Genomic DNA, 24,298 nt, shown 5'->3' with positions numbered 1-24,298 from the left:
TTTCAAAAGAACTTTCCAGCAGTGCCAACTGCTTATGCTTTCTGGAACTTTTATGTTCAAGATATATGCTGGAAGGAAGTGTGGACTCTTTCATGCAAATATATGTTGATGAATAAAGTCAGGGAAATTTCATTTAAGATTTTGTGTCGTTTCTACCATGTAAAATCCTTTCTTGTGAAGAAAAAGATATTGACAGTATGTGCTCCCTCTGTGATCTTCATGAAGAAACTATAGCCCATTTATTCTGGCATTGTACTTACACCAAGAAACTGTGGAAAGATGCATGTAGATTTGTAATTGATAATATTTACTGTGGATATTTTGGAGTACTGTATAAACATTTTTGGTTTTACACATCATGAATATCATCGTAAAGACACTGTTTAATTAATCTTTAAATCATTTTTGCAAAGTATTATATCCAGAAATGTAAACTTACTAATGCCAAACCAATATACACTGTAACACACTTAAGAAAAATTTAATTATATATTCACCAAAACAAGAAACTGTGCGCTTTCGATTTATAACCCCAGCTTTTTTTCTTTTCCTTTTTTTGTTATTTTTACATTCCCCATTCTTTCTCTCCATTTTGTACCTATACTGTTTGGCTGTATGTTGTATAGAAGCGATAAAGTTTATAGAAACGACAAAAAAATAATAGTAACATGTCCCTCCCTCTAAGGCCCCGCCCTATTCCGGTCATTGACGTAACGGTCCACACCATCTGTTTATCTGTCGGGGTTCAGGCAGAAACGCACAGTTCTCCTTTCTTCAACGGACGGTGAAGGTTACCTGCTTCAACAGTGCTTGAACGGCAACCTTTCAGCTGTCTTCAATTCCCACACACGACGAGAATAATCGCTTTCATCACTCAGACTACCATCGATAACTTCAGCCTTTCATTACTTTAAAACAGCAGCGAACGTTTAGCTAAGGTATCCTAACAAACATTTAGCTTGCCAGCTAACTGTTTTGCTAACCAACGCAATCCACTCAAAGCTCCTCGACGCCCTCAGAAGAAGATCCTTCACTGAGATTTGGTAAGAATTAATCTCTAAGCTTCTCACGAGTACCTTTTGCTTGTCGGTGATGTATCTAACGTTACACCGACGACTAACTAGCTTAATGAGTAAAACCTCTAGTAGCAAAGGTGCTTGTTGTTCCGACGGCAGTGTGGCCTTCGCGCAGTTGGCTCTCTAACCTCTGCGTCTCCAGTGCCAGGTATGCCACGCAACAACATTGGTTCAGACAAACAAAACATTACTTCAGACAAACAAAACATTACTTCGATTTAACTTTTGTATATTTTAGCAGTCGTTTTAATGCGATGTTTGACGAGGCGGTAACGTCAACTTAACATTATAATGGTAAAACAACCCAGCTGTAAAGTTAAATTGATTTTGTCCTTTGTTAGCTTTTACTTCGTTCACAAGAATTAGCATTACATAACAAAAGGTCGCTGTGCCAAACCCAGTGATACAGAGTAATAATTAGGTTTTGCGTGCAATTTTTTTCAGTATTTCTTGATAAATAACTCTTACTCTAGTTTTAACTGTATAGACTTATCTCAGTCATGTTTTATGTTAAACACACACATGAGTTGGATTATATTGAGACATGTTTGTTTGTCCAGTAAGACTTTTGTGTGCTGTGTTTCAGAACCATGAGTTCCCAGGTGAGACAGAACTTCCACCAAGATTGCGAGGCTGCAATTAACAGGCAGATCAACATGGAGCTGTATGCCTCCTACGTCTACCTGTCTATGGTGAGTCCAATAGGTGGATAGAGAAAAGTGTTCAGACAATAAAATAGCGATGACTGGGAAACCCAGAGTAGAACTGCTGATAATACAGATAGAAGTGATTAGCGTAAGAGGAACAGTTGTCATATTAACTGTTATTATTGAGAAGTAATTATTTAAATTAGTCTGTATTGTGGTTATGTAACTGTTGTGCTTAGTAGGCTTATATGGTGTGTATCCTCCCAAGTGTGCCCAGTGTGCCGACATCTTTCAGATGGATGAAAAAGCATGTGGGAAGTTTGGATTAGGGCCATTCGGCAGCACACCGCCTTTTAATAAATAATAGCCACAGTCAGAGCTTCCATTTTCATTAAACATTAATAAACATGTGAGCGAGTTTTCAGGTGTCATTTTGATATCACGTGTTTGAGGTGAAAAGACTATTGTGTGGTCAAGCTGTAAAACAAAGGTTGAAGTTCCTTTTGAGATTATATACAGAGAAAGGGCAGAGAGTACATCGCCTGCCCTTAAAACACTTCGCCCTAAGCACAGCGTTCACCCATTCATCGCACACACAGCTGTGTAAATAAAACAGTTTATATACCTTTATGTTTGTTAAACTTACTTTTTAAATATTAGCAGGTTTATATTAAATATAAATAATTAAATATTTTTTAGATGTTTATGAAAGTTTTGCCATCCCTCTATGGGCTTTCATTATACGACATTTTAATTACTTTTTTCAACTTGCTTTTTCACATTAAGGAAATGGATAGTTTTGATAACACCAGCATTCCTCTCTTTCCTCCACAGTCATACTACTTTGACCGGGATGACCAGGCATTGCACAACTTTGCCAAGTTCTTCCGTAGTCAGTCACACGAGGAGCGTGAGCACGCTGAGAAACTAATGAAACTGCAGAACCAGAGGGGAGGAAGGATCTTCCTACAAGATGTCAAGGTATGAGTTTTTTTGTTTTTTGTGTTTTTAACTTGGGTGTGAGATTTCTTGTTCTGGGCTATCTTACGGCCCATGTTGGGAGGGCAACGTAAAGATACCGAGGGCGTGAGTGTACTGTGCCACTTATCTTTCACTTACACACAAACACAACACCGTTTTAACGTTAAACCGCAAGCTACTAATCAGAAAGCTCGCCGTCTGGGTCAGGTCGTTGGCATCTTACCTGTCATTAACTATCTCGCTGTTCCCCTGACCTGTGTGTGTGGGGTGTGTTTTTTTTTTTTTTTTTTTTTTTTTTGAATTGCAGAAGCCAGAGAGGGATGAGTGGGGCAGTGGTATCGAGGCCCTTGAATGCGCCCTGCAGCTCGAGAAGACTGTGAACCAGTCCCTGCTGGACTTGCACAAAGTCAGCTCTGATCACAATGACCCACATGTGAGTATTAAATCATTGCTTGACCACTGCACAGCAGAGCGCCGTGAAATAGTTTCTCCATCCATGTCACATTTTAGTTTAAGAGGACACCTATCCCAAATTCTCAAAATTGAAATAAGTGTCAAGCATCCATCAAGTAATCTAGGTACCACCCCTTGCATGCCTGTAATATAAGCCAGTTACAGAATTTTAAAAATACTGAAGCATTTAAAACGTACACATTGGTTGTACATCTGGACTTGAGAGATCATTGCAATGAGCTGCAAATTCTGCACATTTCCTTTTCAGTTTTTTGCAAGATATAAAAACATTTGAATCAAATGTACTATGCAGCAGATCAATATTCCGTTTCTTTTGAAACCAGTGGATTTGACAAAGCTATAACTCACTGAAGGCTGCAAAACAACACTAACATTGATAATCTCGTCAGAATAGAATCATCACGAGTGTCTTTCGGGGTGTGTGTGTGTGTCAGCTCTAATGCTGTTTAATTGTCTTTCTTCCAGCTGTGTGACTTCATTGAGACACACTACCTGGACGAGCAGGTGAAATCCATCAAAGAGCTGTCAGACTGGGTAACCAACCTGCGCCGCATGGGAGCTCCTCAGAATGGCCTGGCCGAGTACCTGTTTGACAAGCATACCCTGGGCAAAGAAAGCAGCTAAATCCATCCAGATCACATTTGCAAACGCTTTCTATATATATTTGTATCTTGCTTTGTTTTCAAAATATGAAGCAATCTGCATGATACTGGCTAGTCATTTAAACATCTTATGTTACTCGATCGATTTTTACCATTTCCGTTCCATTAGTTCCCCCGTCCCCAGAGCTGTGAGGTGGTACATTCAAAGCCCACTCTTGTATCTTGCACTGCTCTGCTGTCAGCTATGCCTGTGTCATTACTATGTATTTGCTGTGCTTTGTCAGGAGCTGTTAATGAAACCAAATAAAACAAACCCCCTGGATTCTGATCAGTTGTGTTTTTTTTTTTTTTGTTTGTTTGTTTTTTGGTGTGTTTTTAGTGTTGACCAAATGTTGAAACCAATGCACCATTTGAATGGTTTAATTGAGCTTCACATCTGGAAAAATGGCATAACACCCCCACTGACAAAAAAAGGTAATTATAGTATTGAGTGGTTTCACTTCCATTACCAGAGAAAACGGAACTGTGCGCTCAAAGTCCCAATAATAGACAGAAATGGTAGAACCCCTCTAAACCTTTATTGTAGGATCTGTTTTTCTGTCTTTGCAAGTTAAACGTTCCTGGAGATCTGGCTATTGCAAATGTATTAATGAACTAATGGGGGCTAAGTGTTGGTAGTTGAAGGAGACTCCAAAGATTGGCAGTCAAGAAAATAATCACAATGTTTATCAGAGTGAGGAACATAATTACCGTTTTCCTCAGAGCCTGCAGACTCTAGAAAATACACACCAGAGATACAATGTAAACAGCTTTGTGTGAAACTAATTATGATCATCTGCTGTTCATGTCTCAAAACAAGTGCCACGGGTCTACGCTCTGTGTCGGAGTATGTCATACACTGTTAAAATCTCATTTCTCAAGTTATTTATGTTGAATTGTTGAATTTTTTGGACCATCTATAGGGCTTATTAAAGCCAAGTAATCGGGGGACTTCCAGCTCGGAAACAAATGTTTTACAGGAAATGTTTGAAAGTACACCTGCACCACCATGAGTTCCCTTTGTTTTATAATCACAATTGTTTATTGATACAGGCTGTTGGTATATGTTGTTCTACTAGTGTCCTTTCCTGGGGTGGTGATCTAATAACAAATGCCACTAATAAAAAAATAAGTGTTGGACAAGTTTTTATATGCTGCGTGCCAAGAATTATAGACTCTGAGTGGATGTCCTGCATTACACACAAATACTGGAATTTTGGGCAACTACAGTCCTTAACATGCTCTGAACTTAAGTATGTTTCCTATTTGGATTTTAATATTTTATTCCTTTGTCTGTGTGAGAAAGTATGCCATCCAATTTGGAAACTTGGCCTGTACCTGTTAAAAATGCATTAATATCCAAAAATGTCATATTTTTCTCTTCATTTTGGAGTCTCCATCTCTATGTATATAGTGAAATTAAAACTTTAGGAGTTGTAGACCATGTGCAAATAAACTGGATCACATGTCATGTTATGGTTAAAAAATAGTAATTCTACTAACATTAGGATAGCTGCTGACTCAAATGCAAATGGACATTCACTGAACATTTACTGAAATTAAACAAACTGCCAAAACACACCACACCACATAATCTATTCCCAACAAAACAGAAAAATCAGGAACAGCACTGAAACAGGACTGGAAGACAACTTTGAGGCACCTTTTGAAATGAGAAGATCAAAACGTAAGTGCTATTAAGAACAATATTACAAAATCAATATTTGTTCTCATTGCGATTATCAAAACCAACTGTGGAACATATTAAAGGGAATTAACAGCTCCCACAATCCCTGTCTGACTGAGGTGTTCACGCTTCTTCAAGCTCCACCAGCACACCATCACAGTCTTTAGGATGAAGGAACATCACTGGTTTCCCGTGAGCTCCTATCCGGGGCTCTGCTGACAGCGTTCTGATGTTCTTTGCTTTCAGGTCAGCTATTGCAGCGTTAATGTCGTCTACCTGCAACCAAGAGGAATTATTCGTCTAACTTCGGTTAGTCTGACACACACTATTGTACTGATCATCTTTAAATGCACAAGTATGAAATGCAAAAATAGACTGTGTTTAACTGACATGGAACAAATTACAGACTGACTATTACTAGAGTTTTGACATAAACACATAAAACCAAAAATGTTTACATTTGTTTTACACATGTAATACTGAATGGGACACTTCGTTGTTCCCCAAAACAACTTACCAGTGCGCTCTGGTGGACAACCCATGTAATATAACAGTATACATCTCTGTAATGTACGTATGTAATGTAAATGTAAAAGACCGTAAGTCTTCTACTAAGAGGTAAAAGCTAGTGATGTGCGGATCGAACCTACAGTACCGATATTTCTGAAACCAACGTTTCCTGCTCTAGGATCGATACTCATATAAAAGGATAGATATCTAAACTCAGTCATTTGGAGTGAGTGTGTGTTTTGTTATAAGTATCTTACTGTCACCAGGATGGTCTAATTATACTCTGTTGATAGGAACTACTTTTCGTTCCGCTTGTCAAAGTCATGCTTGCGCTACGGACCTTCTTTGAAGTGAGCCGCTGCAGCTCTTTACATTTCCCGCGATTGAATACTGACTCTGGCTGACTGTAAAAACAGCCAGGTCTGGCTGAATTTTAGCTGTAAAGGTAATAATGTTGCTCTGTGTGATGTGTGTGCAAAGACAGTGAAAAACTTCGGCAACACCGCAAACTTCGCTAAACATCTGAGATTAAGTCTGTCACAATAATAAGATGCTGTTATGAAGCGGCAGTTCTGAGCAGGATATTTTTATTATAATTTATTAAGAATAAGAATTTGACAGTAGTTTGATGTCTTGTCATTATGCAGCTATTATTTTGAATTGGTAAGGCTACAGCCTACTCCTTATTTCTCTCATAAATACAGAAACGGGAGGGGGGAGGTCACATTAAAATAGAAATAAAATATGTAAAAAGTATTGGTATTGGTATCAGCAATACCAGCCTGACTTGGTATTGGATCCTATAGGAATTAAGTGGTATCGCACATCACTAGTAAAAGCTGGAATTCAGGCTCCAGACCCAAAGGAGCACCTCTAGGATGTAATGGAAAGGATGTTTTTTTGCACAAATACGCCATTTAACGTTAACATTAGACCATGGCCAACATTTTGACTTATCAAACACAGGTGTAATGAATAATGAATGAATAATGGATGCATTCCACGCAGGTGTCATCAGGGCTCTGGGGTTGGCCGTGTTCACAAAAGACATTTTCACAGTAGTCATTTCAAAAAATTCTTGCGCACCATAAAGTCTTAGTGACATCAAAAACTCATGGCTTAAAAAGCCAACCAAAAATCCCGCACACTGTCCATCACTTGAACTCAGTGTATCAACACAACAGGTTTTGTTTCCTCAGACTTTCATCAGACAAAATTCATACTGACATGTCACAATAGGAAAAGCACTGGTGTAAATAATAAAATGAATGGTGGCTGAATTCTATTTAGCTGCTTCAGTTAGGTTCTGGTACCGTATTGTGCATGCTGGCTCACTCTGTCTCAGCTTACTGGGGGATACTTAACTAGAACAGAGCCATCAATAATGTAACACCTTTGCTTTTCCAAGAATGACAGGTCAAAATGTCTGCTTCGAAAAAGCCTATGGTGTATGCTGGCTTACTACCACACATAATACTGTCATTAGTTACACCTGTGCAAATTCAGCTATGTCAAATAACAATGTTTGCTGTGAGAAAGTTCTGTTCCAAGCTTATCTGGGGGTTAAAGTGGGTCATACAAAATAATGACTTGGTGTACCTAAAAAGCGTCTACTGGGTGTAATCCCTATGGCATGCTATTAATGCTGTCTCACCTCAATACAAATGTGGTGCATCCCTCCAGATTTATTCTTCTGTAAGAAGCCAGCGATCGGGCTCTTCTCCCCCAGGGGATGGAGCAGCTCCAGTTTAGTGTTGCCAAGCTCCACAAACACAGTGTAGACGCCGTGCTCGGGCAGGGGCACCATGTCACTCACTGTGGCCCCCAGCACGTCCCGATACAGAACTGTGGCCTTCCCCATGTCAGGGACAGCAATGGCAATGTGGTTCAGCCTCCCCAGCTTCCACAGCGATTCTGGAACACCCTGATGGAGGGGTGCTGTCGTTGAATGTGCCCTCAGGAGTGTGAGAGGAGAACATCTGGAAAGGCCTGCCACTGAATAAATAGATTGAAATATAATGAGATTAGCTGAAGCTGTTTTGTTGGAACTTTAGTCCTAAACGTTTTTATGTGCTGTTTTCTCGTCAAGTAGCTTCAAGGTTGAAAAAATCTTCTTATTCCACAATATGTTCATCAAATGAATGACTAGAAATATTTTAGATGTAATTTACATCGCGTATCACACTTTCCACCAAATTCAGGTTCAAAGATTTTGGTATCTTATGGTACTTTTGTTACTTTTGGCCGAAAAGTGGCTTAGGGGACTTTTGAATCTCCACTACATTTTAAAATAGAGGTCTGTGGGTTTGAACAATGTTTGGCTGCATGGTTTGAGTTTAATGACTGATACACACACAGCAGGTTACAACACACATACTCCATTATGGAAAAGCAGGTATGGCATTCATAAAAATGTCTGTTTCTGGGTCTCCATGAGATAAGTTGAGTCATTTCACATCTGAGTTGAAGAAAACATCTGTACATTGGTGAATATAAGACTTTACTGGACTGTGATCAAGACAGAAATGCATTTAACTATATACAGAAAAATCTTTGCATGCCTTAAGATAAAGGAAATCCAGTCTTAGTTACCCAAACGCTGCAACAAGAACAAGACTAGCCCATGATGATGTCATGATAGTAAGTTAGTGTAACGCAGCTAATGTTCTTCAGTAAATCAGAGAACAATCATACTGATATTTGCGATTACAGAACACAGCACAGAAAAGCATGACTTCGTTATTTCGAAAATTATTGACACAAACAAACCTGCAACCTTCAGCACGGCGGACGCCATGTTTGTGTCTCGGAACCAAAACGGCGGCGGGCGGAAGAGTTTCTCGGTGAGTCTGTTTACCTGCGACACCAGACGGTCAGGCATGTGGGGGACAACCATGGCTAGTGGAGATGTGTGGAGCGTGCTGGAGGAGTGTGTGAAGAAAATAAATGCCAACACCGCACAGCCAGAGAATTTTCTGAGGCAAGTATTTGCTGTCTGTACGGGTGCGCTGTTAAAAAATCTGTTTAATGTTGTTGCAGCGTCGTTGACGCAACAGAAAAAGAGAAAAGGTTCAACTAGCTCACCGTTAGCTAAAGCTAAAACTGCATCAAGCGTTAGCATCGTGTTTGGGCAGCTATCTGTCAGCCTGTTGGTTACTTTAAGGATAGTTTGGGAGGATGTTTTTTTTTTTTTTTACCAAGTCGCTGTTTTGCAGTAACTATTCTGTCAATGTAATAGTAGGCTACTACATGTCTTTAAACGGAACCCAGTTATCCCATGTGTTCATTACCAGGAGCATGCATCTGTTCCACAATACCATCAAAAACTGCACGTAATAAGGACAATGAGATTGTGATACATTATATATTGCAAGACAACCAGCTGCTGTGATACATCAAAATGTAACGGTAACCAAAGAGAAGCCGCACTTACATGGCAAAATGCGTTTTGAAGGTGCAGGACCTGAGTTAAGTTCTTTATTTATCCACTGCTCTATTGAAGTTTATCTAGTGTCAGAAAACCCTTATAGGTAACTCAGATTTAATTAGTGTAATGCTGGATGGGGCTCTTTAGTACACAGTGCAAAATGGATAAGTTCCTGAACTCAAATAGATTTAAACCCCTAGTAAAAATACAGAACTGTCAGAAAGCAAAATAGTTTTGGGGGTTAAAATGTCCAAAATAATGAAAGATGCACTGATATATACTCATATCTGGTCGGCCTGTGTTAAGTTAGGGTTTTAGCCAGAAAGTTTGTTGAGCATCTCATCTCTTGATAATGTAATATAATTAGAAGACAAAGGTTTCCACATACTCATTAAACTCCTTTTTTGCAACTCCTTTTATCTTGAATTTTATTGTTATGTATATTCATTTTTTATGATGTTTGCAGATATCTTCTTAATTTCAGGTGAGGTGGCCAACTCTGCAATGAACCATTTGCCCCTGGGGGAAAAAAACAACCAGAAATTGTCTTTTAAATAAATCTTACAAATACAAAATTGTAATAGAAAAGGACATAATACTTCATAAGAACTAATTCCATACCTCCAATGGCTAATGCTAACAGTAGGTAGTGTATCACAGATGAATGTAATACATTACATTATTGTGTTGAGTACTTTACCAACCGTACCGTAGTATTGAAGATTGCAAACCACAGACCTGCACCCAACTTTATGGGTGTCTTTTGGGGATTAAAAAAAAAATACTCCAGACTTGCCATATTGATCATGTTTTTCCACCTTTTCAGCCTTCAAGATGATGTGGCAGCTGACTTTACCTCTCTCACTAAGACCCTGTATGACCTCCACAAAGCTCAGGAGCCTGCAGAATGTAAAGGCAGCCCGCTGGCTCAGCTGGTGGTGGAAAACTTTGATGAGGAGCAGATCTGGCAGGAGCTGGAGCTGCAGAATAATGCTGTACTGAGACACTTTAAAAATGCAGCTGATGAGGCTTTATCAGATGAGACATTAACATTGCTGGTAGAAGAGGAGGAAGAGGATAGCAATGAGGAAGAAGTAGAGTCTGATGAAAAAGAAGACGCAAAAGAACTGCCCAGACACTCTGAGAAAATGGCTGTGGAGGCTGAGGATGGGGAATTCACAGATGAGGACTCTGATTTAGATTTTGATGTGGATGCCCTAGAGAAGCGAGAGAAACAGAAGAAGGAGATGGGTAGGAAAGGCTCCAAAACAAAGGTGGTTCCCTCTGAGGTTGATGATAAGTTCTTCAAACTGTCTGAGATGGAGTCGTTTCTTGATGATATGGATAAGCGAGAGGGAAAGGAGGATGAGGACAAAGACGACGTAGACTATTTTCAAGACCTGCCCTCGGATGAGGACGATAATCTCGACCTAGATCAAATTATTTCCACAAAAAAGAAAAAGAAAAACACTGTATGTATTTGATTTCATATTCTCAACTATTTATTATTCTTTATGTCCTCATGGTACAGAATACAGGAAATTCTTGTTTATATTGACAGGTAAAGAGCTCCAGGAATCTCAAGTACAAGGACTTCTTTGATGCTGTGGATAGTGAGCCAGCTAAAGCAGATGACCAGTCAGATGGCGAGGATGAAAGCCAGGAAGAAGGTGAAGAAGAAATAGATGACGAGGAAGATGATTATGATGGTGAAGAGGAGGGTGACGATGAGTAAGTGTGATTAAAGTTATGTAATGCAGATAATTATGCGTGGGGGAAGAACGCTTGGTTGAGTGTTGTTGATTCCAGCATGTTTGTGTCGACCTTTTCCAGGGACGAAGACTCCAGACCATCTCGTAAGAAAGTGACCTTTAACTTCTCCGGGGACGAGGACAGCGAGGGAGAGGACATGGAGGACATTTTTGGAGGAAAAACGGCTAAGTCTGAATCAAAGTCGTCATTTGAGAAACGGCAAGAAAAGGTAAAAGGGCTTTGCTAATTTTCTTTTCCAGTATGTGTGGCTTAAATGTGGTGCAACATATGTCAAAATAAGTGGGTGAGTTTTTGTTTTTGTTAGTTTGTTAGGCAGCAATACTTTATTCTTCACACTGAGAAATATGAAGTATTACAAAACCCCCTTTTCTGTTTTAACAACATAAGCCAAACTTGTCTAATGCGCCTGTGTTGAATCATGCATTAACGAACGCATTAATGAAGCAGGTGTACCAGAACTATAAATAAAATGCAAAAGTAATGCTTCACTGCTGAATATGTAATCAGTGAGTACAAGGGAGATGACTAATCTGACCAGGTATTTAATGCCAAATTGACTTTTTTCGGTAGTCTGTGCGCCACATTTCTGCCAGCACTTATATAAGCTTTGAAGTTTGATACGCAGCTTTAGCTGCTTCATCAGCATATGTGACTATGGCTGTGTTCAGACTAGGGCTGCAGCTAACGATGATTTTAGTACTCGAAGTTTCTATAGATTATTTCATCGATGCTTCGTTTAAGAAGTACTTTTGCTTGGCGCCGACTGCGCCCCGCCGGTAACGGAATCAGCTGTGTAAGTTGATAGATGATAGATATTTATTGGTCCTTTCAAAACTTCATAGAGTGTCATACAGCAAACATCAGACCAACAACCAGACAGCTGCATTACAAACAGAAACATCACCCGAGTGCTATACAAGTTGTACTAAGGTGCAGCTTCCCGACACCCAGTTAACTCATGACTGTTTTCTTTTAGCTTGAAATAATCCCACACTTTAGACACTTTCTTCTTTGTCCCTCGCTATTTTCTCTCTCTCCCTCCACTTTGCAAACAGCGCCATGATAACCATGTCGTGTTCACACAGCGCAAGCGCGAATAAATGTCCGTGCGAAACAGTGTGCTATATAGTTATATGGATTAAACGAAGCCTCGATGCAAAGAATTTGCGTCAATGCATTTTAGTAATCGATTTAATCGATGAATTGTTTCAGCCCTAGTTCAGACCAAGCTTAGCTCTCTGTAAAAAAAACCCAACAACAACAAAAAAAACAGCCCTCGTCTTGTTTTCATTTAGACATAGGTGAGTTGTACTTTAATGTTCCTTGCGGCTTCATTCGGACATTACAGTTACAGAAGAAGCCTTGTGCTCATGCAAGATTTGGCACCTAGTGCAGGAGAGGGAGGAGCGAAAGAGGGAGGGAGAGAAAGACAGAGCAGTGAGGTAAAAATGTGATCTGAAGGAAGAAGAATGTTCTCCTTCAGGTTGCGCTGATTTTTGAAATGAATGTTGCGATTGAAGCTGTATTTAAAGACCATCAGGAGGGAGAGGGATACTTCCTACAGTGAATCCACTGATACATTTTCACATCGGTTTCATCATTTAACATCATTAAGAACTTTGTTGCCTTCTTTATACTCTCTGACTGCACAAATGCTATTGACAGGATGTTTATTTGGTCCTTTTGTTTAATGACCGGTTTGCGTACATGCTGTTAGAAAACATGACGAAAGTGTATTTGTCAGATTATTACAGTGGTTGGTTGAGGGTTTTTTAACCTCTTTTGCCCAAGTCACGCAATGAGGGGAGAATTGTTTTTACAGATTGATCTGATATTTCAAGAATTTCAAATTGGCTCTTTCACAATGTTCCCTAGTTTAATAAACTGATACGCATAAGGGGTGATGATTAAGATAATAAATTACGCTGGTCTTGGAGGGCAGTGCAAGATATTTTTCTCTCTCTACATGTTTACCTTCTTGCTGCTGCAGCCTTTGTTAATCTGACAGCATTCAGTTCGGACTTGTGCTGTTTTGAAAGTGATATGAAAATGGTTCGACCTAGTAAGATTGCTGTCTTGAATTTCACATCAAAATGACCAGTGCACTTTTTCAGACATGAGGCCGACATATTTAATTACCATCAGATTACCGGTACCTAGAGAAGGGCTGATTGTGGTCTGAAATATCTGCTAATAGCGATGTCCTGTTGTTCTAACCTGAAGATGTCCGAGAAGATCGATGAGTTGGAAAAAGCTGCTCTAGCAGCGAAGCCCTGGCAGTTGTCCGGAGAGGTGACAGCACAGACTCGTCCAGAGAACAGCATGCTGGAGGAAGATGTGGAGTTTGAGCAGGCATCCAGGATGGGTGAGTGTCTCCTCTTCTGTGTGTTGTTCTTGTATTTAGATGTTTTGCCATTATTCTCACCAGGGTTATGTTGTTTGATAAAGAATACTAAAATGATGATCTAGTTCAAATCAGTCAACAATATTTTACCTTTGCTCTTTTAGCCCCTGCTATCACAGAGGAAACCACACTACAGCTTGAAGACATCATCAAACAGAGAATTAAAGATCAGGTTAGTGACAATAATTGTCTGAAAAAATATATGGTGTTTTTTGTTCACCTGATTATAACCCAGTTTCTTTGACTTGTGTTTCTGTAAGGCATTTGATGATGTGATCCGCAAAGAAAAACCCAAAGAGGACGTGTTTGAGTACAAGAAGAGGTTAACGTTGGACCATGAGAAGAGCAAGCAGAGTCTAGCAGAAATCTATGAGCAAGAATACCTCAAGCAGACTCAGGTTTGACTTCTAACTCATTTACACTGCTACTCCAACACATATGAACCTGTGCTGCATCCAATTTTTTTAAATTTCTTTCTTATTTCAGCAAAAGACGGAGGAGGAGAAGGAGAACCCAGCCCATGTAGAAATTCAAAAGCTTATGGACACACTCTTCCTAAAGTTGGATGCTCTCTCCAACTTCCACTTCACACCAAAACCAGTAAGTTTTGACTGAAAGTTTGAGATTGACTGCCCTTTTGAAAAATTCTGAAAGATGTAGAAGTTGGCACCAGAAATCCCAAGCTTTTTTTAGCAAAAATCTGCGCAGGTTTTTTTTTTTTTACTGATCTAACTCTGGTTAGCGAGATAGATTTACAGAACACGTCTGTAAATAGAGCTGTTGCATGAAAATGAAATAAATTGTAAACTGATAATTTGAACATATCCTTGAGAAAAAAATGTACTGTAATATGCTAGCAAGCCAGCGAAGTTATTGATGAGCGCATTCATGTTGCCCTTTGTCCACAGCCTGTTCCTGAGGTCAAAGTGGTGTCTAACTTGCCATCTATTACAATGGAGGAGGTGGCTCCAGTCAGTGCTAGTGATGCTACGCTGCTCGCACCAGAAGAAATCAAGGTTCGTCATCAATCCTTTTTCAAACATTGATTTAGATCTTGGTATATTTAGTTACACAGTGTTGTCTAATAATACCCCTCTGTAACCAAAGGAGAAGAGCAAAGCAGGAGATATTCTGGGTGATACTGAGAAGACGTCAACAGACAAGAAGCGTGAGAGACGCCACAAAAAGATGGTGAAGCGTCTGAAGATCAAGGAGAAGGAAAAGAGGCAGAAACTTAAAGAGGCCAGTACAACTGGTGAGCACAAAAAGCCCTCAAAGGCTGAAGTCACAGAAAATCTGAAGAAACTCACAAAAGGAGGCAAAGCCACGATACTCAAGGTGAGTGTTTTCTCCCATGTTCTATCTCTCATTGCTCAGTTCAGTATGCATTCAGCCCCAGTGGTTGTCACGCATGTCAGAGTAGGAAATTGGTATTAGCCTGTTCACACATTTTAAGTAAAAAGAGACAGACAGCTCTGATGATATGAACACTGACTGTGCCCCAAATAGTTAAGTGGACCAAATCCCAAACTGTTGATTTTATTTAGATGATGATGATGATAAACTTGGCAGATTAAATCCAGTAGTGGAAAGTAAGTGCTGTACTTAAGTGGTAGAGGTAAGGGGTACTTGTACTTTTACTTGTAAAAGAGTACTTTTACTTTAAAGTATTAGTACTTTTACTTGAGTAACGTTTCTGAGAACTTCTACCACCCCTGACTGAATCAACAAAAGAAGAAGAACTGGTTAGAGCAGGCAATTGAACCAGTGCCAAATAACCATTACATTACTTCTTAGATAATACTGTGTGTTCCTGAGGTGATTCAGTGTTCCTCTGTTCCAGGACGAGGGAAAGGACAAGGCTCTGCGGTCCTCTCAAGCCTTCTTCTCTCAGCTGCAGGACCAGGTCAAAAGCCAGATCAAAACTGCAAAAGACCCATCTTCAACAAAGAAGAAACGCAAAGAGGTTTCTGTCAGCAAACTCAAGTTATAATAACTGTGATAGTTTGTCGTGGAAGATCAACTTTTTATTGTACAGATTCTTTTTTTATGAGAAAGCTGCAATATATTAAATCTGAAAGTCCCTGTTAAGTGTTTCCATTTTCATTCAAATAAATCAAGTGCCCAGATTTGTGTTTGGCAATAACTACAACATTTTCAACTTTATAATATTCATTCACATGAAAAGATCAGAGTACTTTCCTTTGTCTAAAAATGAATGCTCAATGCCTGTGTGAAGATCCACAAGTATTTTCCTCATTAGAAAATCCTAAAAGAAACAATAACGGGTTCGCATACACATTTGTTTTGTCTTGTTGGGATCATAGACTGTATAGGAAAAAGGTTGGCACGTAATAGGAGAAAACGTAAATCAGATCATTACCACAGACGTCTCAAGCTAACAATCTTCGATACTCTTGTGTGTATTAGCAAAACTTAAAATATGACTTACAACTTGAACATCGAAAATACAGAATTGAGATCACCTGAAATCAAGTGATTTTAGACCTTAATCTAGTACAGGTCAGGAATGGAACAAGTTGTCATTATATAAAACATAAAACATTTTCTTTAAACAAAATAATAAATATATTAACACAACTCTGACCTCCTTACCAATTTATTTTAATTCCCTCACACACGCAATTATTTCATACTCAACAGATTTCAATAAAAAAATAAAATAAGTTCACAGAGATATAAGTACAAGGTAGTTTATTAGCCATTATACAGCACAAGGCTGCATTACGAAACGAATTTTGTAGTTCGTTCATGCTACACACAACATATTAAGTGTAGGCCTATATTAAAATATGGTAACATAAAAATAAAACAGTACATAGTTATTTATACACGTGCACGTACACACCCCAAACATTCCACAGTGCATTTTTTTAATTTGCATCTGGGTAGATTTAAACACCATGGTCTTCATTAGTATTCACACACACACACAGATAATCTCCAGGAAAAAAAACGGGCGGTGCTCAAGGTCCTTAACAATAATTGCCAGAGCTATATATAAAGTACATAAGGACAATTAATTTCATACATTTCATTAGATAAGGAAATAAAACAGTTGTGTTTGTGTGTGTTAATACAAAATACAGTATTTCAGTAGGCTGTATAAGGATCACACTTTTGGTTGACTCCTTTTGACACGAAGAATGTAGACCCCGCCCACTCATATGACGTCACTAAAGATAATTGCGGAAGTGAACCAGGCGACGGAAGACAGACAGAAACCCAAATAAGTTGGTGTGTACGGTTGACTAATACTTACAGGTAAGTCAGTATCGCTTTATCAAATGTTTGTCGCTTTAATGTTGTCCAATTCTACAAACTATTCGAGAGTGTTTAATCTGTTTATTTTGATTTTAGCTAGCGTTGAGCGAGAGCTAGGTAACTTAACGTAGGAGACTGCTATTGCTAGCAAAGCGGAGGCTAACAGTTAGCTGACGGGTTTGGTTAACGCAGACACAATTTGCTTTTTGAATGTGGGTGTAATAGTATTGTTAAGTAAATTGATGGGGAAAAGGAGAAAGAAAATCGATAAGATGGTAAGGTTTAAAGTAGCATGGCTTTACATTACGTAGCCGCGTTAGCTGTCCGTCAGGCTAACTGTTTTGAACTGTTAAACGTTTAATGCTAACGCAGTTTACGATAGCAGGCTAATTTAATGTTTTCGCGTGTGTGGTATTTGTTTGGAGTAAATCTGCGGAGTCATTCTGTTGTGATGGGTTGGTCATGCTCACATGATTCAGTGACTCACTGGCTGAGAGGTGAGGGCGACGTTAGCTGGACTCTGTAGGTCGGTTTTGGTTGTATGTTCCCGAGTGGTTCTGCTACTCTCATCTCCTCCCTGTTAGATACAGATAGTCTATAGTCATGCTGGGAGGAGGATTCAAAGCAGAGAGGCTAAGAGTTAACCTCCGGCTGGTCATCAACCGACTCAAACTCCTTGAGAAAAAGAAAAGTAAGTCCTGGGCTGGATAAATTCACACTCTGGTAGAGTTGACCTACTTGCAAGACAAATGTTTTCTGTTTCTCCCAGTAATGACAGTTCCCTTTCTCACTCCAATTCACACATTTAAATTGAAGCTGAGCTTGCTCAAAAGGCAAGAAAGGAGATTGCAGATTACCTGTCATCAGGGAAGGATGAACGGGCACGGATCCGTGTGGAGCACATTATCAGAGAAGACTACCTGGTGGAAGCCATGGAGATCCTGGAGCTTTACTGTGACCTGCTGCTGACTCGCTTTGGCCTCATTCAGTCCATGAAGTGAGTAACTTAGCCAAACGTGTACCAATACCACTTTTATTGAACATACTAGTACGTGGTCTTTCTTGTTAACCCCCTTTTCGTTTTCCACAATTAGGGAACTGGACCCAGGTTTACAGGAGGCAGTGTCCACCCTCATATGGGCAGCACCTCGTCTACAGTCAGAGGTGTCTGAATTAAAAACTGTAAGTACTGTCTAGATGGAACATAATGTTGGCCGCATTGCCAACTATATTGAACAAGTTCTTTCTATTTATTCCCATTTAGAACAGTCTTGACAGTCTTATCTTTAAATGCTCTTTCAGGTATCTGACCAGCTATGTGCAAAATATAGCAAGGAGTACGGCAAGCTGTGCAGGACAAACCAGATTGGCACAGTCAACGATAGGGTAGGCATTTTTTTCCACTGACTGCCCACAAGTCGGTTCAAGAATGCATGTTTGCCTAACTTTTAGCAGCTTCTAATCACATCTCTGATTTGTTTACAGCTGATGCACAAACTGAGTGTGGAGGCCCCTCCCAAGATCTTGGTGGAGCGCTACCTGATAGAGATCGCCAAGAACTATAATGTGCCGTATGAACCTGACGCCATGGTCCGGGTGAGCCTTAAAAAAATCTGTCTCTAAGAATGATGATGTCATGCAATTTGTTTATTTAACCACTCATCCACTTCTTTCTCCGGACAGCCTGAGGTGTGTCCTGGAGAGGAGGCAGACCTGATTGACGTGGACATGGACAAGAAACCTAGAGGAGGAGGAGGAGGAGGGGGTGGTGGAGGTTTCACTGCTCCTGCCATGCCCATGCCTATGCCTATGCCCATGCCTATGCCTACAGCGTTCAACTATCCACCCCCCAACGGAGCCGTAAGTGATTTCTTTTAAAGATTCTTCTTAATGATTTTGTTGTGAGTTATACATTTGGTTATAGGAAACCTTAGAGTGCAATAGTAGATGACATGGATGAAGGCTTCAGTCCCAATGTTACATGTATAAAATACATTGTCATATCGACTAACCATCATGGAGAGCAGTTACCTTTTGCCAAAATGCTTAGGATGGACGGTATTATCTTGATGATGATTAAATCCTAAAACACACAGTACTTTATGGATTTAAAACTTATTTATAATTAACAACAGCAAAGATGATCATGTATGTTTTGGCCATTCTTCTGACTAGCTTTAAAGGTACAGTTCACCCAAAATCGCAAATACAACTCATTGTCTCACTAAAGCCTAGTTTACACTACATGTTTTTTAGCACGATTTTAATAAATCGTGGGGTAAATTAGTCGGCAGTCGCCAGGCGTTCTGTGTGAACCACTCAATGACACATCACATCGTCTGCCAGATATCTAGCATGCCAAATATCTGGAAGAGTCGGCCGACTGGACATCAGTCAAACTTTATTTCTAAAGCACATTTAAAACAACCAGGTTGACCAAAGTGCTGTACATTGACATGAAACAAAAAATAGACAAAATACACCACCAGACAAATACAACATACAGTTCTCATGCCAGATTAAAAGCCAAGGAATAAAAATGTGTTTTAAGTTGTGATTTAAAAACCGGAAGGCTTGGTGCCAGTCTACATTATATTCTGAAGACAAATTGACACTTTGGCTCATTTAAACTATTGAAGTCCGTCAGGGCCATTGCGGATTATTGTGATGACATGACCATGTGGCAAAGTGAGAAAGATGTAGTTTTAACAGTGATCGTTGCACCCAAAATTTAATGTATGGTCCAAAACAATTGTACTTTCTTTTCCTTACTTATCTTGGCTTGACAGAAAAGAGAAATATGCATTTACAGATGTTCAGACTTGTACCTGACTGTTGTTTTCTTCTAGGAACCGTATAATGCTCCCATTGGAACCTACAACAGCTTTCAGCCCCACATGGGTGGAGGGCCGCCCCCTCAGCTGCCCACTTCTCCCCCCACATATGAGTCTGTAAGTGACTGAACCCTCCCATCCCCGCGCCCTTCCTGTTCTCACAGATGGACAGACGGACAGGACAGGGCACCACTCAGGGAAGAGCACTTCATTCAGCTTGCTTGCAGTTTTGCCTGTCCTCTACTTTTTTACAATGTTTCTTAGAGTAGGCCTAGATTCTGCTTCATCTGCATGGACATAGGTAGCATGAAGTGCTAATAGTGTAACAACTAACTGACATGAACAGACGAGAGTGTTCAGTGCATTTTAGAGAGCGTTTAGGCTAGCTTAGTTCTAAAGTCTCACACTAAGGTGATGGTTTCTCAAAAAAAAAAAACCTGAAGTTTTCCCTTTTATTTTTATTTATATTTTGTTTTTACTTCTTTGTCGTTGAACATAATTCATTCTTTCTCAGTGCTAACACACATAATATTAATTTATTTCAATTTGAAGACATGATCCATTATACATTTTCTGTGTGTTTCAGATTGATGACCTAACTGACAAACCTTCTGTTCCTTCCCAGGCCATAGGTGAGTTCTGCCAGTAGTTGAGGTTATGCTATATTTTTGTTATCGTCAACAAAGCCCATTAAAACACCAAAACCAACAGTGCATTAGCCTGTCTCTGAGTGCTTTCCAACTTCTCTACTTTGTCTGTGGCACTTAACCCCAAGCCCTTTCGTTCCTTCTGAAGATGGAAGTCTCTGAAAACCGGTCAAAGATACATAGTTTCATTTTCAAAAGCTAAATAATATATATTATTTTATGATGTGGGCACTGTTTTTAGCTAATGTTAGTCACATATTTGTAGTGAACTATGTTCAGAAGCAGATCTGGTGCATTGGTGAGTTTTTACTGCAGCAGGACAGTGTCCGTGGTGTTTATTCAAAATAAACTACAGTGCCTTTTGTTCATTATAACAAAGGCACATGTCACCCAGTCCACAGAGTTGTTTAATAGTTTTTGTACAACAATGTGATTCTGTGGCAGTGAAGAATATACTGTCAGTCTAAGAAAATGATTGGATATCACTTGATTTATTCTTGAAATATTAAAATTAATCCCCAAGGTCTTTCATGTAAGAACAGCATTTGACCATTTCTATTTAATTAAATGTTTTGTTGAGTATTTCTTCTTTCTGACTTTGCATTATGTGCTGTTTTACATTTTTGTCATCACACACAAAGCTGTTATTTCCAACTGACTGTGGGGAAACTCGCCACCGTTATTTTGTTTGCTGTTGTAAATGCTGCTGTATAAATTAAATTAAATACCATATATTACTCTCCAGCTCCTGGGCCTTCGTCTCAGCTATTCAACAACAACACTCTCCCAGAACTCCCCTCTGTTCCTGACACACTCCCCACGTCCTCCTTCGGCGGAAACACCAGCACCTCGGATGACATCGACTTTGACGATTTAACGCGGCGATTTGAGGAGCTGAAAAAGAAGACCTAATTGCTATGTCCCTGGTCTAGAGACACACACACACACACACACACCCCGATATACATACACAGGCCTGTGTCGTCACCTACGCAACTCAGAACAGGAAATGGAAAATTCTCAAGGCTCCCAATCAGATTTGAATAGTTTTCCTCCCCCTCCCACGGTGACGTAATCTTAGATAGATATTTAACATGTATTCTTACCTCATTTATATACATAGGACCAGCGTACTGAGGCTGTGGTTACTCACAGAAAACTAATTTCAGTTGGTAGTACCATTGAGTGCCACATTTTAATTTCTTTCTATGCTACACATTATATAAATTCTTACGTACAAGCATGCAGGTGTTGACCCCTGTTCTCTCATTTAAGGTCACGCCGGCTTTGTCTGAGTGATGTACTGTATAATCAAATTTAGATTTTAAATGTTGTTTTTCTCGGGGGGGTTTCGGTTTGGCCAACATTAACAGTACATGCCTTGATTCCATTTTGCACACGCTGTTTCGCTCCAATCTTCCCCTCTGTGTCACACAGCCCTGTCTCAGACCTGTCTAACAAGTCCAACTGGCCGCCCAGTTTGGTGTGGATCTGACAACACAGGCTACAGGTTGTTTCCGAGGCGAGGCTCTCAATACCCGACAATTTCTTTTGCCTGAAGGTATCGGGACAGATAGAAGCCATATTTTCAGTATCTTGCGCAGTCATGTTGTTTTGTCACTGTGGAAGGGACACTCCTCACACGTCATGGTTTATTTATACCGGGGGGAAAGTGTGTGTGTGAGCCCTCCAGGAAAAGTGCATGGTGACACACACGTTACAGGGGTGGTGGGGTTAATTAATACAACAGTGTATGGAAATCTGTAAAATAATACATCTACAATGATAGAGCTATTTACACGAATGATTGATCTGTACAGCAAAAAGAGTTTGGTAGTAGGGAGTGTCATCAATATTTGAAAATTTGTTTTATATACATCATCTAAGGTTGGGGTTTTTTTTGCCCTTTTGAATGTCAGTTTTAACAAATAGTTGCACTTTCTTTTCATTGAAGTACTTCATTTTCAAGCAAAATGTGTGCAGACAAAAGCAGTCATACAAGAACTTAATTTGATTGATTAGATGTAAAAATTGACCCCAGAGGTAAAAAGTTTGTGTTGTCCTCTGTGATCGTGTGTGCATGTTTTATGCTGTATGTGCACCACTGCATTTGCCTTAGACCCCATCTCTCATCAGAGGCTGTGCCAGTCTGTACCAGGATTTTGCATTTTTGTTACCCATCAAGACTGGGAGCCTGCTGACTGCATTGAGTTTCAGTTGATTAGATTACACTTTTCTTTATTTGCTTTACTCAAACAATTCTCTGAAACCTGTTTGGTTAAAATTTGCAGATGGATGGTGGCCTTTAAAAAATATTCAGCAATCTCTGGAAAGCACTTTGAAAATCTTTCCAGCTGGTAGACAGAGAATATTAATAGGTTTTACGTGTTTTGGAAAAAGTAGAGAGATTAACACTACAGAACTGTGATCTGCTCACTGTCTTTTCTATGTTGGACTGTTCTTTCATGCATAAACCTTGAGACACCATGGTGTCATGTTGCAAAAACAGGATTTTTTTTCCACTGTATACTAAAATAACAATTTAATAAAAGATTATTTGGAACTGGAAACTAGTGAGATTTTTACACTATTTGCTCTTAATGTTGACAACACTTGTTCTTTGCAATGCTGTAATGTCAAATGGTAACCAGCAGGGGTCCTCAGTGGAAAGGTAAAGAATTACACCCGAAAGAGGAAGCGCTTGAGTGGCGGTAACCTACAAAACCTTTACAGATGAAGTACAATGTGTGTCATTGAGGTTTCATGTATGTTATTTCAGGGTAATCTGTTCACCTTCATGGATCATAATACTTCTGTCTTAATGGTCCTTCATGATACTGAGACCTTACCTGCTCGCATCCCAATGTCTGACGATACTTTCAGAGACAGTAGAATTTCGCTCATAAACTGAGAGAGATCTGCAGTTCTGGTGAGTTTGTTGAGCTCATTGTGCAATGCGAAATGTGGCATTTGAAGATGAGAATTTTAGAAATAATATCCACTAGAATAAGAGGATGAGAGTCTACTCATTTGATGTAGTCCTCTTTGTGGACTGTTAACTAATAACTGAACCAATTTAGGTTGAACAGAGGCTATTTCATTTTACTTTACACATGACACCAAGAATTGAGAATTTTTTCTATTCAACATTTATTTGTCATTAACGTGTGTTTCTTTGGTTGTACATTATAATTTTATTCCCATGGTATATCTGACTTGATATTTTTCAGTCAAGTGGAATTCTTTTGGGGTTTTAAGAAACTGAACACAGAGTTAAGGAAAAGGGGAAGTGTACCAGAGAAATTATACTGAACATTAGACCTTTTATAAATATATTTTCATATTAATTTCTCTAAGTCACTGGTTTTGTGTGTTTTTGTGTGCTGGAGGTCTTATTCTTACTGAACCTAGTGAATAAAGTGAATCTGGGATTAAGATATTTTTAAGAACCCAGCTATTAATACTTCAGATACCAAACCAAACCCAAGATCAGCAGCAGAAAGGTTACATGTCAGACATGTAACAACTGAGAAGAGAGTCCCTTTTACATAATCCACCATATAATTCTGGTTTCAGTACTCAAACCTAGTGTGTGCTGAAGACTTTGCTTTCTGTGAGACTGATTAGGACATTATAAGCTATATAGGTCAACTGTTCTTTAAAGCTAGCTTTGTTGAATAAAATAAATTGCATCTGTTTACATGACATGCATTTGACTGACTCTTTACAATAAGTGCATTCAACCTATGTAGGAATAAGAGCCTGATGTCATCAAAGATGTTTAAAATATAAGTGCATGGTTTGATTTTTAAATATGCCCTGGTTACATCACAATTCATGGCCAGGGTATCTGAATTTGTGGTCCAGTGACCCTGACAGATTCAGTCCCTTTTCTTCATGTAATATGATTTC

At 39.4% G+C, this 24,298-nt stretch overlaps 4 protein-coding genes across 6 annotated transcripts; 3 read left to right on the top strand and 1 right to left on the bottom strand.

Moving 5' to 3' along the window:
- The first annotated feature begins 752 nt into the window (after nucleotides 1–752).
- fth1a (ferritin, heavy polypeptide 1a) lies at nucleotides 753–4,108 on the top strand. The gene is made up of 5 exons (XM_038701750.1): nucleotides 753–1,043; nucleotides 1,663–1,768; nucleotides 2,558–2,704; nucleotides 3,012–3,137; nucleotides 3,644–4,108. The coding sequence occupies exons 2-5, from the start codon at nucleotides 1,667–1,669 to the stop codon at nucleotides 3,800–3,802; spliced, it is 534 nt and encodes a 177-aa protein (XP_038557678.1). The 5' UTR covers nucleotides 753–1,043; nucleotides 1,663–1,666; the 3' UTR covers nucleotides 3,803–4,108.
- A 231-nt stretch (nucleotides 4,109–4,339) lies between these two features.
- On the bottom strand, nucleotides 4,340–8,995 carry mcee (methylmalonyl CoA epimerase). Its single transcript, XM_038701748.1, has 3 exons — nucleotides 8,786–8,995; nucleotides 7,671–8,011; nucleotides 4,340–5,782 (listed from the first exon to the last, which is right to left on the bottom strand). Exons 1-3 carry the CDS (start codon nucleotides 8,910–8,912, stop codon nucleotides 5,630–5,632), a joined length of 621 nt encoding a protein of 206 aa, XP_038557676.1. The 5' UTR covers nucleotides 8,913–8,995; the 3' UTR covers nucleotides 4,340–5,629.
- On the top strand, nucleotides 8,874–15,749 carry mphosph10 (M-phase phosphoprotein 10 (U3 small nucleolar ribonucleoprotein)). Of its 2 annotated transcripts, none has more exons than XM_038701745.1 (11): nucleotides 8,874–8,996; nucleotides 10,270–10,915; nucleotides 11,005–11,174; nucleotides 11,277–11,424; nucleotides 13,440–13,581; nucleotides 13,725–13,792; nucleotides 13,881–14,018; nucleotides 14,107–14,220; nucleotides 14,529–14,636; nucleotides 14,728–14,958; nucleotides 15,464–15,749. In XM_038701745.1, the coding sequence occupies exons 1-11, from the start codon at nucleotides 8,896–8,898 to the stop codon at nucleotides 15,611–15,613; spliced, it is 2,016 nt and encodes a 671-aa protein (XP_038557673.1). In that variant the 5' UTR covers nucleotides 8,874–8,895; the 3' UTR covers nucleotides 15,614–15,749. The 2 variants fall into 2 exon arrangements, with proteins under 2 accessions (XP_038557673.1, XP_038557672.1); XM_038701744.1 differs by having other exon boundaries at nucleotides 11,253–11,424.
- A 1,043-nt stretch (nucleotides 15,750–16,792) lies between these two features.
- ist1 (IST1 factor associated with ESCRT-III) lies at nucleotides 16,793–22,956 on the top strand. 2 transcript variants are annotated; one of them, XM_038701747.1, is made up of 10 exons: nucleotides 16,793–16,905; nucleotides 17,490–17,596; nucleotides 17,722–17,902; nucleotides 18,000–18,087; nucleotides 18,208–18,291; nucleotides 18,391–18,501; nucleotides 18,589–18,765; nucleotides 19,755–19,856; nucleotides 20,365–20,371; nucleotides 21,132–22,956. In XM_038701747.1, exons 2-10 carry the CDS (start codon nucleotides 17,509–17,511, stop codon nucleotides 21,296–21,298), a joined length of 1,005 nt encoding a protein of 334 aa, XP_038557675.1. In that variant the 5' UTR covers nucleotides 16,793–16,905; nucleotides 17,490–17,508; the 3' UTR covers nucleotides 21,299–22,956. The 2 variants fall into 2 exon arrangements, with proteins under 2 accessions (XP_038557675.1, XP_038557674.1); XM_038701746.1 differs by having other exon boundaries at nucleotides 20,326–20,371.
- Nucleotides 22,957–24,298: the final 1,342 nt, after the last annotated feature.

The sequence above is a fragment of the Micropterus salmoides genome, unplaced genomic scaffold (assembly GCF_014851395.1).
Source record: "Micropterus salmoides isolate LMB-PRFRI ecotype aquatic unplaced genomic scaffold, ASM1485139v1 Ms_hic_scaffold_6, whole genome shotgun sequence".
NCBI classification, from domain to species: domain Eukaryota; kingdom Metazoa; phylum Chordata; class Actinopteri; order Centrarchiformes; family Centrarchidae; genus Micropterus; species Micropterus salmoides.
This window is presented reverse-complemented; position numbering and strand designations above follow the sequence as displayed.